Raw genomic sequence first — 16276 nt, forward strand, 5'->3', positions numbered from 1 at the left:
ATTCAGAGCCACCAGCTGCCACCTCCTGGCCTGGAGGTGTTAATAGATGGGGCCCTAGGACTGGAGAGCTGGCTCAGTGGTTAAGAGCACTTGCCGCCCTCCTAGAGGATTTGTTTCCAGTGCCTACAGCAGGCAGTTCACAACTGCCTCTAACTCCATTTTCAGGGGACATATCCCCCTTTGGCTTCTGCAGGCACCTGCATGCATATAGTGCAATACACATAAATAAAGACAGTTATTTTTTAAAAAAGAGGCAGGGCCTAGTAAAAGATGATCATGTCTGCAGGGCCATCCTCCTGGGAGAGGATTAATGTCGGTCTCATGTGGCTTTGCTTCTTGTGGCAGTGGAGAGTGAGGGGTACACAGCTCAGCCCTGGGTTCAGTTCGGCACTAACAAACTGGGAAACACAGGGGTAAACATGGCCCTTTTATGTTTCTCTGGCTCCTTGTCTGTACGTGAAGCTGTTCCCCTTTCTCCCGCTCTATCGTGCTGTGGTCTAACCAAGTGTTCCTTTCCTGGAAGCCAAAACAGATGGGGCCACCAATCTTTGACTTTTAGTCTTTAAAACAAAGAGTTTTCTTTTTTTTTTTCTTTCCTCTTCATTCTTTCTGTGCTTTCTAAAACAATGTTGACCTCAGGCTCCTGACTTTCCTGTCACAGCTTCCTAAATTCTGGCGCTAAATGTGTGCGCTTTCATGCCCTGCCAGCCGCTTTAAAGCGACCAGCTTCGGGGTGTTTCACAGCAACCGAGAATGGACTAAGAACTTAAGACCCTGTTTCAGGGTCTTTTTCATCCCGTCTCCTTCACAGCTCTGAAGTCATTAAGAGCTACCTCTAGCCTGCTTTCAGCATCTAATCCACTCCCTGGTCCGTGCTCTGCTCATCTCTTGTCTTGCTTCTGCAATAGGCTCCATCCACTGCAGATGCCCAGGCAACCTTGGCTGTCTCTTGCCTGTTTCTTCTCTTGGTTTCTCCACAACCTCCTTTGAGGGCCCGGGAGAGCCCCTAGGAAAGAGGTAGCTTGTCTGGGGTCTAGCGCAGGTACGCTAGCTTGGAGTGCCAGAAAAAAGCACGGTGCACCTGCTGACTCAGACAGCAGACAGTTAATCTCTCTCCCCCGATTCTGGAGGCTGGAAATTCAAGGTCAAGGTACCAGCTGGGCAGATTCTTTCTGAGGGCCAGGAGGGAGGGAACAGCCGCAGGCCTTTCTCCTGGGCTTGCAGATGGTGCCCTTCATCCTGTGTGCTCACATGGCCTTTCCTCTGTAGCCATCTTGTGCCTCATCCCCATCTTGGGCGAGGACATCAGTCATTGATTAAAACCTACCCCCAATGACCTATTTTTACCTAATTGCCTCTAAAGAATTCATATGTCACATGTAGGCTCTGGGACTAGGACTTCAGGGTATGCATCCTGGGGGCTTGGCATGCGAGTCCATCCTTCACATGGGGCCAAGGCAGTAAGTTTTCAGGGCTCCTGGAAGCCTAGGGGACAGCCAGATGGCATCTAGATTGGGGACTGAGGCTTTGTTTGTTCTGTCTCCCTGTTTCAAAGGGACCAATGCTGAACCACACCACTCCTACGAGCTTGTGTCCTAGATTGCTGCCTCTTGCAGGTCCCACTTGATCTCAGTCCCTGGAGCCAGGGTGCTCAGGAAAAGTAGCCACATTTCCCATAGGAGCCTCAGAAGGTTTCTATCTGACCCTGTGAGCTTCTGGAAGGGCCAGATCCCTGCTTACGCTCATGCAGTTGGAAGATAAGGGTCATGCTTGGGTGTAGAAAGCCAGTGGTAAGCACCAGTCACCTCTAGGCCCTCTATACCACAGTTCCTAGAAGGCCCCTCCATTGATAAGGTTCAGGCACAGTACTTAGTGAGTGTTTGAGCAAGGTGCGCCCTGCAACACAAGCCCCTCCCCCTGCCCTGACCCAGGACACTGAGATGAGCAGCAGCCATGGGGTTAAAGTCCACACTCTGGACCCATGGAGACAAAACCTTTAGAGGAGTGTAGACTTCTGTCCTTAGAGAGAAGCCACCTGCAATCCGGGGGGGGGGGGGCGTGTACTAACTCAGTGGCAGTGACAGGCCAGGGTCCTCTGTCATCTGTCTGAAACCACTTGGGTTCTCTTAAACAGTCTGTCCCTGGCTGGTGACCCAGCACAAACACAGCCTGGGTTCTCTGCAGCCAGCCACATTCGTGGGAAACCTGACCGTGCCATGTTCTCAGGGACCTGCACTTCCTTCTGGCCTCACATTCTCTCTTCATGGAAAAACCTCTGGTAGCCTGTTTCCCATGAGCAGGTGCTGCCTGCCCTGTGCAGCTTGGCGACCTGTATGTATTGGCTTCCCTCTAAAAGTCATGGCTGGCTTCCAGGGAAATGGAAGTCACCAGGAGGGCTTCCTGTGGCAGAGGGTATTCCAGCCTGGGCCCTGTTCTCAGAATTAGGGAAGTTCTCTGGTGACCCCCTCATTGGAGCCCCTACAACGTAAAAGACCCCCGCTTGCCCCATTCACCACTTAACTATCCTGCTGTGAGCTAGTCAGTGTGGGTGCATATTTCTTATGTATGTATGCTCCCTTGAGCGTGTCCATGTGTCTGTGTGTTTACAGGCTAAGGGACTATAGCGGGAGCCTCTGGCTTTCTCGTCCTAGAGCTGGGCCCTGAGGCTTCCCTGGCTTCCACTCTCTTTGACAAAAGCTGTTGGGATTCTGGTTTTCACACTTGTATTATCCAGGGCTCTCCAGAGGAACAGAACTTATAGAATGGATGTACACACTCCAGAATCCCGAAGAAGTAGGCTCTAATGCCAGTGAGGAATGGACTTGCCTGTGAGAGTGGGGTCAAGCCGGCAAAGAGAGAGCCATCTTCCTTTCTCTGTGTTCTTTGAATAAGATGCCACCACAAGGGGTGTGGCCCAGATTAAAGGTGGATCTTCCCACATCAAAGAACTGGATTAGAAGAGGGCCTTCCCACTTTAAATAATTCAGTTAAGAAACAATCCCTCGCAGGTGTGCCCAGCCGCTTGGATTTTTGTTAATCCCAGATGTGGTCAAGTTGACAGCTAAGAAGAGCTAGCTGTCACACCACTGTAGGGGACCTTACCGCAAGGGCACTGCCCTGCGTTGGCTTTTCTTATCACACTGAACACCCACCTTCTTGCTCAGAAGGTGTGATTTGAGCCACCCTACTTCCAGTGTCGGTGAGGAAAGTTATTACTCTGGGGCTGTTTGCCTGGGAACGAGTGCCGGGTGGAGCTCCATCCGGGTTGCGTTTGGCTTCAAGTAACAGCAGACCTACCTCACAGTGATTTCTACAGGGCAGAGTTAATTTCCCCTTGGAAGAAACAGATGTAGAGAGGGGGTCCTGAGGGTGAGGGGTCTGCTCTTCTCTCTCCTCAGGGCTGCAGATCCTTCCCGTGTCTCCTGTCTGTTGTGGATCCTCACCGGCCTGATCCCTTGTCCTTCCGCAGCCATACTGTTTCCACAGGGTTGTTGTGATATCACGGTGCTGCTGTGTCTATAGGAGTCTTGATGAGTTCACCTGTGCTGGCAGATGCTCTATTGGTGGCATGCTGCAGCCTGGTGATGGTCACAGTGGCCTGGATGTGACCTTTTAGTGACTTCCATGCATAGATAATGGCTTGTTAGTGTGGTAGCGTGCTACATACTGCTGCCCCAGTTAGACCAGAGGCATGGGTTTGTCTTACTATGGAATCTTGGGAGAAGGATTTGGAAAGCCAGCAGCAAGCTAGCTTACATCTCTTCTGAGGATGAACCGTTAGGATGAGCTGACCATATAGAATACATGCTAAGAACGGTCTTCCTCTGCTGCAGCAGGCTTCTTCCGGTCCCCACCCCTCCCAGCAGCAGGCCAGCCACGGCAGCTGAGGTCACCAGCTTTGCAGAGCTTAATGCATAATTTTCAGTGCTCCTCCATCCCCGGAGTTTGTGCTGGGTGGGCTCCTGCCAAGACAAGGACACTCTGGGCCAGAGCTGGTGCCTCGGTGTGACGTGGTTTGGAATCTTCACTGACCAAGTGACCTTTTGCAACCTTCTAAGGATCCAGGAGTCACTGGCACACAGGTGTATTCTCCTGGCATTTGATGACTTTAAGGATTGGCAGTGGGCTTGCAGAGCAGGCCAGGAGAGGTCAGCTGACACAAGAACCTGGTGTCCCCACATGCCAGTGCCCAAACCCACATCTGTGGCTCATGACTGTGGGATCCTGTGCTGTGGCCCTCAACTTTCACACGGCTGACTGTGTGCCTGAATCACTCACCTTTCCTACTGCAGGGCAAGGTCAAATCCCTTCCTCACTGCCATTCTTCCCACAGGCCATCAAGATTAGATCTGTTCTTATTGCTAACTTTAAAGAGGGTGCAGACTTGAATTCAGGGTACACTGATGAAGACGGCATCTCAGCAGAGGCCTTTCCCCCTCTACAATGGCATCTTTGTTCCTTGTCTCCTAGCAGTGACAGACACAGCTTGAGGGAAGACAGGTTAAGTTTGGCTCACGGCCTCAGAGGGCTTCTATCCAGGATGACAGAGGTGACATCCCCATGCATGGCGCACTTGAGCTAGAGGGGGCCTGTTTATGTGGGACGGAACGGGGAAATGAGCCGAGAAAGCTGGAGCCAGGGGCAGATAGAGCCACCAGAGGCCCACTCAGTGACCTACTTTCACCAGAATTGTACCACAAGCCACACACCAAATGCTCTAAACATGGGAGAGCTACGAGGGACATTTCAGAGTCAAGTCTAAGAAAGGACCAAGGTGGGAACGGTCCGGTGCTTCTCAGGGACCCTGTGTCATGGGAGCCAGCAAGCCGCTGGCCTGCCAGGCCCCTTCAGTCCTCCATCCTGTCAAACCTGGGCCCCTCCTCATCCTAGTGCTTCCAGAAGTTTTTTTGCGTGTCATGACACCACGGGCACCAACATCTGCTCGCATTGTTCTCCTCTCTGCGCGCTATGGACAAGCTGGCTTGAAGGCACACATTGCTCCCCCATCTCCCAGATGCTCCTCGCTGCACTCCCAGGCTGGAGGCCTAGGGAGAGGCTGCCTGTTTTAGGGCCCATTGAGGAGGGAATTTTTACATTAGCTCTTTTGGAATCTCAGTTCTCATTTAGTTTCCTAGATATTTTTGTCCTCTTTGGGGACAGAAACACAGCAGCATATGGCGTGAATTGAGATGGCTGCAGAATGCATTCCTGGCTCACACTGCCCTCCTGGGCTCCTGCAGCAGGGACAGGCACAACATGGCCTCCTTTACCCCCATCCCCTCACCAGCGAGTCCACTGCTCAGGCACAGGTAGGCAGAACCTTGGCGACTTCTGCCTGCCGGTGGGGGCGTGGTAAATATTGCTTAGAGCCTCGTGGTGGTGGCAGAGATCTCCCCCCAAAGTTCTGGCTGCATCATTGCAGGAACACCGTGGGAGAGCTCCCAAATGCAGTTGGATGTAGGGCCACCCAACGGCTCACTCTTCAAAACCAGGAGAGGGGGGGTCATAAGGTTCACACAATGACCTCTGACCTGAAAACGGTTGGCCTTGCTTCACTCCCAGCTTGACTGTTTCATTCTTGGGAGGCCCCTGGGTGGTTCGCCAGTTCACCAGTTACCCATTTAGTTGGGGTTTTAAGATAAAACATTGTTGTGACCCAGAAGTCTGGGTTCTGGGTATCTGCCTGCTGAGCAAGTAGGGGTAGCATCCTGGGTGCCTCCTTCTTTGCCTCCCTCTGGCCAGCATCCTTAAACTTCATCAGCTAAAGACCCTACTCCACCCAGGGAATCCGCAGAGAAATCTGGGGGAGATGTCAGTACCTCTACCCTCCAGCATCCCCCATCTCCATCCCTTCACATTGTATTTGAGTACCAGCCTTCCTCCTGGGCTCTGAAGGTGTTCCCCGACTCCCCTCTCCTGTTCCTCAAGCAACCCTTTGAAGTAGGTCCATTTTGATTTCGGTTTCCCATTTCTTGCTAGGTAGGCAATCCACCTCAGAACTTGTGGAACATGTGTGGGCTTGGTTAGGCCCACCTGTCCATCGTTTTCCATTCTTTTTCTCTGGGGTAGGGTCATGGGACACCCCTGGGTAGGGAAGGGCACTAACTGCCTCTCTGACCCGTCTGCCTTGTGTTCTTCGCAGCCTGTGATTGCCACCCTGTGGGTGCTGCTGGCAAGACCTGCAATCAAACCACTGGCCAGTGTCCCTGCAAAGACGGCGTGACAGGCATCACCTGCAACCGCTGTGCCAAAGGCTACCAGCAGAGCCGCTCCCCCATCGCCCCCTGCATCAGTATGTGTAGCTCCTTCTCCCCTCTGCTTGGGTGGGGCACCCTGTGGGGGCTGGTTCTGATGTCCAATGGGTTTAGCCGTCATCAGTGGGCATCTCTTCGTTCACTGGGGCTCAGTGAGATCCTCCGAGAGACTCCAGGCCTGTAAGTTCCTTCAGACGTGGCTATGTACACGAGAGCCCTCAGTACTGACAAACACTGGGTCACTGGCTCCAGGGGGCAGCAAGACTCCAGTTTGAGCCCCACTCCTACATGGCACTTTGACCCCAGACTCTGTGGGGATAGGGGCCTGCCACAGCTGCAGATTCAGAAGAGAGCAGACCGAAAGCCTTGAGCCTTTGAGAGAAGTTATTCAGGTTCTTGTTCATGGCCCCTGTGGTCCCTGTGAAGGATTAATAGAGCATTGGAGTGGAGGTCCCAGAGAAGCATTACAGGGAGAAGGTGGGCCATCCTGACCTTGGCTCTGAAGGGTCTCTGTATTTCACATCTGGTAAGTCATGCCGCTGTGAACACAGGCAGCTCTTGCTGGCAAGTGAAGCCTAACCCAGAGAGGTCCAGCCTCATCCTGGGGATTCCTTGGCTAGGGCTGGCCAAGCCAAGAAGGGACGGCTGAAGCACAGGAGCAGGAGGGAGTCACAGAAAACACACCAGAGTCCAGGGAACCAAGTAGATTCTCCAGAGAGTGGGCTTGGCACACTCCGCCCAGGCTGCTGGCTGCTTTTGAATGGCACGGTGCCTTGAACCTTCATAATGATTTAAACAAAAATCAAAGGAAGGATACTGTTTTGAGACACAGTAAATACCATGCAAAGTCCCTGGGCATGGTTGTGTGAGCTTGTAATCCCAGCACTTGGGAGGCAGAGGCAAGAAGAGTGCAGGTTTGAGGCTAGCCTGGGCTACCTAGTGAGACCCTGTATTTCAAAAGAGAAGAAGGAAATGAAGAAGACACGCTGTCTGCAGCTGCTTACGTGGAACTGCAATGGATATTAACTACAGAGCCTGAAATATTTACTACTCAGCCCCTTTCAGAAGTCATTCAGTCTCGACTTCTGAGGGTCTCAGAGTTCCTCAGTGGGCTCCAGGGACTGATTAGTGATGGGAATTCAGAACGGGCCCGAGAGCCTTGGGGGCGGTGCCTGGAGTCTCTTCATGTCAGGAGCTAGCACCAAGTCCTAGAATGTTCCTCACAGAAGTTGCCGTAGTCATCCCTGCTCCAAACAGGTGGGACTCTTAGACAGCCGCATCTCACCTGTCCCACTTACGTGTTCTGACCTGTCCCACTCCATGTGGCCTCTGCTTCCAGAGCAGGTCAGCTCTCTCAGTTCCGGTGGCAATTCTGACTAGTCTATGAATCGAGAGTCCCTGTCAGGGTGTCCCTGCAGGTCCACAGACAGCAGATGACCCAGTGCTAGCCTGAGGGACTGGATTCTGCTGTCCTCCAGGGGTACAGGAGAAGGAAAGGGTGCTTAGGCGGGCTGTCACTCAGTGCAAGGGCACATGCCTAGTGTGCTCCAGGCCTTGGGTTCACACCCCACCCAGCATTTGAAGGAAGGGGTGGAAAGAAATCCTTCCGGAGATGACATCCAAGCACCACTCTCGGGGTCTGTAGAAACCCTTCTCTGTGCACGTGCCAAGGTATGAGACGACCATTTTTAGAAAGCTAAGTATATCTGGCCTCTGGAAACGTTTTCTGCCGCTGCATAGCCTCTTTATTAAAGAGGGAAGGAGCTGCCGGGTCGCTCAGAATGGCAAGAACTATCATTTCAAGATCCCCAGGAAAGAGCATCCTGAAACCAACTTTCAAAACCAGTGCCTGTGCCCGCTCCCACGCTCTGTACTTTCTGACTTGCTTTGGGAACGGGAGGGCTCAGGTTCAGGGAACCATGGGCCGCTGTACACACTGAATTTGGGAGGCCAGCGTGCCCCATTGGTGTGATCCCCTTTTGTAGACCATTAGATCGGGCCATTTGGACGTTGTTTCCAGAGAATTTCTGCTGGGACCAATGTAACTTTGTAGGACTAAGGAAGGGCCTGGCTTCTGTCCAGCTTCCTAACGAGCTGCTGTGACCGGACACCAAAGAGATGTGTGGATAAAGTCCCAGAGGGTAAATCTACCCCTTGCTGTGGGCTGCTTCTGCTGTCTTTACCTCCGAAAAGTTACAAAGCATGGTTCCTCTAAAAGACCCAGACAGAGCTCAGGTCGAGCCTGAGGAACATCTGACTATGGACTCAGACGGTGGTACAGACAGAAGGACCAGAGGTCGCTCACAGTGTGTGCTCCTCCTAGAGCAGGGTTCTTGACCTTCCCAACGCTGTGGCCCTTTAATACAGCTCCTCATGTTGTGCTGACCCTAACCATAAAATTACTTCGTTGCTGCTTCATAACTGTAATGTTGCTACTGTGACGAATCGTAAAGTAAATATCTGATAGGCAGGATATCCAAGGATATCCGATATGCAAACCCTGGGAAAGGGTCATTCGTTCCCCAAAGGGGTCGTGACCCACAGGTTAAGTAAGAACCACTGTCCTAGAAGGACTTTGGTCTTGTCTATAGAGAGGAAGCCCGCACTTTTGACAGCTGGTGGCTGAATCGGTGAAGGTGACTGGCTGAACTTTTTCATGTGTCAGAGCACAGGATGGGTCCAGGAAGTGGCAGGGCTGAGCTGCTTCTCCAGGTAGAAGAGAACGCTCAACACTAAAGGCCATGCCTTTAGGAACCCTGCCTCTTGCAGTCTACCCTGTCTACCAGCTGAGAGAAGGCCTTAGCCATACTGCAGGTGCATCTGCTCCATGAGAAGCTTCCCCAAGAGCAGGCCCCCAGCCCCTCACACACCATCACTGCTTCTAGATCCTTCCTCCCACCTGTGAGTTCACAACATAGGTAGTCATATCATGATGGACAGGACAGAGAGGAGTCGGACTGAGATGGACATGCATGTCAGGTCCAGGGTATAGCATCAGCTCTGTGGACCGCCAGCCCCTCCTGCTGCCCCCACTCCTGACCCTCCTTAACAGATGGCACCCGTGATTTTTCCCATCCCAGTGAAGACAGGGGAACACATTGAGAGCCCAGGATCCCCAGGACCCTGCTGCCAGCTCCCCTTTTCTCCTGGCTTTTCTTCCTTCAAGCGGAGTGGTGGAGTGGGAACGGGGGAAGGAGGCTAGAAGGTTGGGAGGAGTCTGCTGAGACCCTTTTCTTTCCAAGAACAAAAATGATGTCATTTTAACTTTTTTTCTTCCTCCCTTTTCTAAACCTCATGAAGAGATTCCTGTAGCGCCACCCACCACCGCAGCGAGCAGTGTGGAGGAGCCGGAAGGTGAGTGTTTTGGTTGTTGTATTGGCTATGTGGTAGGACACGAGTGGGAACATGGGTGGGGACTAGAGGCCAAGCCCCTTCTGTGTCTCACGCACACGCTGTCAGGGGGCTCGGCTTTGTGTGCGTGGTCCCCTCAGCTGTCCTGAAGAAGGAGCTGCCAGACACTTCGTCATAGTTCTCCCCCTAAGAATGAAGTCAGAGGATGTTTTACCAGAGCCAAGGGCCAAGAACCCTGAAAGTGGAAAGTGGGACTCTCCCTCGGAGGTTAAGAAGCTGCCAGATCGTCAGAAATAATAGAGCCAAGGACGCCTCTCCTTCCTGGGGTTGCAGAGGAAGGAGTACCTGGGCACTGGTTCAAGGTCAAAATTCAGGAGCTCTGAGACCCAAGATGGGAAGATAATCCCATTTTCACATCCACCTGGTACCTGAAGATGCAGCCTTTACTTCATGACAAAGGTAGGTCCCTGCCACAGCTGGCAGCAGTTCTGTGATGCGCTCACCATAGCAACCGTAGCTGTGTTCCCATTACAGACTTGGTGCAGATGCCATGGGATAGGATGTATGTCCCTGGCTGCTTCACAGTTACACGAGTTCCCAGTCCCATCACTAGTTGCTCATCTGCTGTCATTGAGAAAGCACGTATATAACGTGGCTGCACCATTAACGTGGGAGAGTTCAGATAACTGGACTTAAGTAGTAGATGCCCCTTGCCGTAAGATGGGGCGATGTCCTGATAAGATTGTTGTGAGACTGTAAAATGCAGTAATATAGCACCCAGCCTTTAGCAGGGCATCCTCGCCTCTCTGAGCTATGAACAATGGATGAGTGTTGTGCCTGCTTGGGTGAGTGGGTGGGCACAGCTCCCTGATGCTACCCAGCGTCACAAGAGAAGGAAAGCTCCAAGCCCGTTCTGTCAGCCCAGGGAACGACACGAGTTGAAAGCATGGCTTTACTCAGTGCATGCTGTTTTCACACTGGAGTAAATCAAGACTATTTTAGCATCAAAAAATCAATTCTGAGAAAGGGTTTCCTGGGCTTCTTGGTGGACGAGATGTTTCATGTCCCTGGTTTGGGCACACAGGGAGCTAAGAGTCCCACAGGATGCTGTGCTCTGTGAGGTCCATTCAGGGCCACACCTGGAGACCCTGGTCCTGGGGTAAGGGTGGTAATGAGTGGAAGATTGACATGAGCGCCCCTAGTCAGTCTGGGAACTTTTTCTTCCTGAGTGGCTCTGTAGGGAGCTGTGGGTGAGCTTGCACACTCAGGTGGCCACCTGACTCTGGGTCTAGGGGAGGACTGTCCTGGGAGCGTGAGAGAAAGCAGTCAGGACTTGAGCATCCACAGCTCAAGTAGCCTTAGCAGCTGCACTGGGCTGCCGGAGTCCTGCTTAGACAGTCCAAGATATCCCAGGCCTGGGCAGCTGATAGAATCCCTGGTGGGAGAAGGGTAATGACAAGGGATGGGGACACCCATCCCAGGGTGCCTGGGTGCTAGATGCCAGACTGGAGGTAGAGAATCTGCCCTTCTCAGCATTGTCCCAGAGGAGGACAGAAGCTAATCGTTTTCTATACTGATATTTTTTTAATGAAAAGTTTGTTCTCCCCAGCTTCTTGAGAAGTTAAGGCAGGAGGATCACTTGTGATCACAAGTTTGAGGCCAAGATGGGCAAGAAAGTTGCCCTGTCTCATGAAAACCACAAACACAAGCAAAAACTGTCTTCTCTTGCTGAGGACAAGGATTCTTCTTTTTAAAACACAGGGTGGGTTTTGTTGTTGTTGTTGTTGTTGCTGTTGTTTATCATTAAAAATAAAGTCAGGGATTGAGGGTGTAGCTCAATTGAGCACATGCTCAGCACGCAGGTTTAATTTCTCCCATCAATTAATTAAAAACAAGAATTAGGGGACAGTAGTTTTGAAGCAAGATGTTAAAGTGGAAATTGGATTTTTTTATGTGTGCATGTGTTGGCATGTTCATATGTATGTGTGTAAATGTATGTGTATATATTACCACATGTTACATGCCTGAGGCTCAAAGTTGGCCACAGGCATCTTCCTAAATCACTCTCTGCAGGTGGAGTTTTCTGTGTCCCAGCAGTCTCTCTCAAATAACCAACACAGAGGCTTAATATTAATTATAAATGCTCGGCCGATAACTCAGACTTGCTACTAACTAGCTCTAACAACTTAAATGAACCCATTGCTATCAATCTATGTATTGCCATGTGGCGTGTCACTTTACCTGTCCTCCAGCATGTCTTGTCCCCTCTGTGTCTCCTGGTGACTCCTCAGACTCTGCCCTTCTTCTCCCCAGAATTTTCCTACTCTGGCTCTTCTGCCCAGCTATAGGCCAGTCAGTTCTCTATTAAGCATTGAGAGTAATACATATTTACAGTGTACAAAGATTGTTCCACTTTAATTTTTGAGGCAGGGTCTCTTGCTGAACTAAGCTGGCTAGTCTATCAAGCTAGCTTGTTCTAGGCATCCCCTATCTCTACCTCCTGAGGGCTGGCATGACAGGCAGCTGGCATGCCTGTCCAGCTTAAATGGTTCTGGGTATCTGAAGTCTAAGTATCCACTGAGCCATTTCCTCAGTTCCAGAATTTCCCTCCCTCCCTCCCTCCCTCCCTCCTTCCTTCCCTTCCTTCTTTAAGATTTGTCTGTGTGTGGGTATCCTCAGAGTCCAGAACAGGGTCTTGGACTCTTTGGAGTTGGTTGTGAACTGTCTGATGTGGGTGCTAGGCATTGAACTTCAGTCCTCTGGAAGAGCAGAAAACGCTTTGAACCACAGAGGCATTAATTCCTTCAGCCCCCAGATTTGGTTCTTGATACTTGGTGGTCTTGTGACTAGTCAAAAGTGGCAATGATACAAATGAGGAGACCTGGATGAGCTTTGGGGCTGCCCAGGGTTGTGCAGTGGTAGGGTACACAGCTTGCCTTAGGACAAGATAGACTTCGATGGGCTGTCTGTCTCGTGGAAGTTTGTCTGGACCTTGCAACTTGACTTTGAGTTTTTCTTGTCATGATTTTTGACCTTTTTACCTTCTGATAGAAATGAGCAGTTGAAGGGGTGAGGGGGTGGGGGCGCTCCTGAGATATTTACACAGACTACAAGAAGCCCAAGTGAAGCATCTGAAGGTTCTGGGCTTTAACAGACAAGTCTAAACAGCTGTGGCACGGGGAACCAAGCCTGAGGCTGTGGAGTGCGTGCTCCAGCCCCTCTGAGCCACACCCACTCCTAAACTCTGGTCGTCCTTCTAGCAGCCTTTGGTTAGCTAATTACCTCCTCTGACTCCTTTGGATTTTGTGACTGTGGTTTCTTCACTTAGAACCTTCGCGAATATGGCCAAAAGCGAACCATTCCAGTGCTTTGCTTGCAGAGGGAGTGGGAAATCGGGTTTGGGGCTTGGAGCAATGCCTGGGACCTCAGCTCAATCTCTGCAGCCTGTCCTGGTGGGCTTTGCAAAGCAGGGACCTTTGCTGAGGCTCTGTGGCTGATCTTTGGGATGTCCTATCATCCCAGGAACCTGGCTGGCTAGCTGAGACATTGAGCTGGAGGCTGGGAGGCACCTGGGAAGTGGGGGCCCTGCGCAAGCCCACAGTGAGTGAAAACCCTTAGTGAGGCCACCTGTGGAAACTCTGCATGCAGCCACATACTAGAGGAGAATTAGTAAGTCATGAATTTATTCTCTAAGCCGAAGGATGAAACTTCACCCTGAAGTCAAGCCCTTGAAGAGCCAGCTTCCTTGGAGAATGTTCTTTACTGCTCCAAGGCAGCATGGCAAGGACTAAGAGGTCTGTAGCAGAGAAGGCCAGGAAGGGAGATAGGAAGCCTCCACACAAAAGGGGTGTCATGGCCAAGGCTGTTTGGGACACATCTAGTAACTGGTTAGAGGGCCCGCCACTCCAGTGGCTACAAGAGAAACACCTGCCCAGGCCAGCTCTAGGTAACTCTGGCCCTGCAGTGGTTTGCTTTTATGGACACGCGGGTCCGCAGGAGGAGCTCAGGTTTGGATGGCTCTGAGGGTATGGCTGCTACTACAACTCCTCCTCCCCCATTGAAACAGGAAGGGGTGGGGTCTAGTGCTTCTACCCTGGTGCCCCTGGGCAGGAAGGACCTTTTGCTCCTGCTAGAGCTTCCTAGAAACACCTGCTTACTCCCCTGCTGCCCCTGACAGTCAGCTTCACCTGGAATGCTTCCCGAGGCACGTGGGCCACGATGGTAGACACGCCTCACCTTGGCTCATTTGCACAGTGAGCTGCTTTCCTTGCTGGACCATCCTGCTTGCAGCTAGCTTCAGAATACCCCGTGAGATTCCTTGGGGGTTGAGGAGGGAAGAGACATGCAGGACTGCATCAAGAGTCCACGTGAGCCCCACCCCCACCCAACCTGGGCTATGGACCTTCCTCCAGAGCCTGAGAAACCCATAGCAAGGGAGAGTAGCCTTTGCTGCTCCCCCCCTCCCGCCCCATTTCCAAGGCTCTTCTTCCTTGTGGATGCTAGACTTGGGCTAAGGCCCACAAGTAGTCTTTCAGGAGAGCCCAAAGAGAAGACTGCACAGCTGGTGTGCTCGAGGATGCTGCCCCCAGTGCCACCAGGTATGTGAGGGGGTGGGAGTAGGGGAGCGGAGGGGGTATGTGTATGTAGCCTCTCCAGCTTTTTGCTAAAGAAAATGAGTTTATAGAGATTTGCAGCATGGGCCAGCCTGAGCGCTTAGATCCCAAGAGACCTGCCGATTTGATTTTGCCATCTCTTTCTCTGTGTAACTTACCCTGAGAATCCTCTTGTGAGAGGCTGTGGTGGGATTATAACGCAAGCACAGGTGATTCAGGGGTGAACGCCCCAAACAGGAATTAATAAAGCCACAAGAACAGCTGGGTTTGGAGGCACAGGCCTGTAATCCTGCGACTCATCCTAGATGGGACATTAAACCCCAGATCATAAAGGGAAAGGTTTTGTAGATATAAATGGAAAACTCCTATACTTCAGAAATCTCTCTAAGCAAAATAAAAGGCCAACTCGAAGCTGAGAAAGCTATTGTGATGTGGCTGGCCACAGGTCAAAAAATCCTCAATAAATAAAAAGCACTTAGAACTCAATTAAGAGAGCCTAATATGAAACTGAGGTGAAGTGAACTAGAAACTCAGAGAATTTGTACAAAAGGCAATGAGTACAGGAAGTATTAGGCTTATTCGGAACCATGACAGTGTTAGCAAGAGTATTTGCCATCTTAAAAACTTACTAGGTTTGGTACTTTGTGTATGTGTACAATACTAGGGGATTGAAACCAGGACCTTGCACACAAGAGGCAAGCACTCTATCAGTAAGCTATTCTCTAGTCATTTTTTTTTCTTTTTAAGAATTTTAAGATTTAATTTTTAAAATCATTAATGCATATGTGTGTGAGTCTGTGTGAGTTTATGTGCACCAAGAGTGCACGAACCCACTGAAAACAGAGGAGGGCATTAGAGCCCCTGGGACTGGAGTGACTGACGGGGTTGATAGCCACCCTGTGGGCGCTGGTTTCCTGGTCCTCCAGAAGAGCAGCAAGTATGGTTAACCACTGCGTCATCTCCAGCCACTAGCCCCTTTTTAATCTGAGACAGGGTTTCACCAAATTGCCTAGCCTGGCCTTGAGATTTTAGCTGGGTTACAGGCCCAAGCCACCAGATTTGGGAGATTTGAAAAGGGCTGGAGAGAGACACTTGCAAGCTTTCTGCTGGGGGCGTGACTTTTACCTTTAAGTAAAAGGCTCACCTCTGCCTAAGGAAACAGTGGTGTTTAATAGGCTTTGGTGCCAAAGATGACGATTGCCACAGTTTGTAGGCATCAAAAAGCAGTCCGTTTCTTGAGACAGGTTTTGCTGTGTAGCCCTGGCTAGCCTAGAACTCAATTCTATATATAGATCAGGTGGGCCTTGAACTTGGAATAGTCCTCCGTGTCTGCCTTACCCTGGCACTGGGACCGCAGCTGTGTACCAATACACCCAGCTTGAAGCACCTGGCTGTTATTCGGTGCTGTTTGCTTATAGGATATAAGAATGCGCTGGGCGATGGTGGCGCACGCCTTTAATCCCAGCACCCGGGAGGCAGAGGCAGGCGGAACTCTGTTAGTTCGAGACCAGCCTGGTCTACAGAGCTAGTTCCAGGACAGGCTCCAAAGCCACAGAGAAACTCTGTCTTGAAAAACCAAAAAAAAAAAAAAAAAAGAATGGAAGGATGCTTACCGTATGCTGCTGGTGACAGAGCGACCTCTGCAGCAGATTGCACGTAGCGTCATCTTTGCTGTGGAGATGGGTTTATAGAGTATTTTGGTGAAATCATTTCATTATGTCTGTGTGTTTTGCTGCTTCTCAACCAGGGGCTCCTCTGTTCCCCAGGGGACATTTGGCACTGTCTGGAGACATTTTCAATTGTCGCAACGGGGGGTAGGGAGCCACAAGCATCTCATGGGTGGAGGCTGCCAGACACCCCACATGCATAGGACAGCCCCACAACAAAGAGTTCTCCTCCGTCCCTCAAGGCCGACAGCACCAGGCTGTCAGAAATCTTGTAAATATATAGTACAAACCTATATGTTCTCTGCAAATTCGCTGAGAGCCCAGGCTTCCTGGGTGGACTTCTTACTCGTACAGCCCACTGCTTGGATGACACCGAGGAGTCAGAAAGCCC

General features: G+C 51.2%; 1 protein-coding gene across 3 annotated transcripts in view; it reads left to right on the forward strand.

Moving 5' to 3' along the window:
* Positions 1–16276, forward strand: part of Ntn1 (netrin 1) — a 219147-nt gene that overhangs the window by 126154 nt on the left and 76717 nt on the right. For all 3 annotated transcript variants that reach the window (XM_050162789.1, XM_050162790.1, XM_050162788.1), the window contains exons 4-5: positions 6143–6292; positions 9555–9608. In XM_050162789.1, the coding sequence (XP_050018746.1) occupies positions 6143–6292; positions 9555–9608 (204 nt within the window). The remainder of the gene's footprint in view (positions 1–6142; positions 6293–9554; positions 9609–16276) is intronic.

The sequence above is a fragment of the Alexandromys fortis genome, unplaced genomic scaffold (assembly GCF_014885135.2).
Source record: "Alexandromys fortis isolate MF-2015 unplaced genomic scaffold, M_Fortis_MF-2015_v1.1 scaffold_84, whole genome shotgun sequence".
Classification (NCBI taxonomy): domain Eukaryota; kingdom Metazoa; phylum Chordata; class Mammalia; order Rodentia; family Cricetidae; genus Alexandromys; species Alexandromys fortis.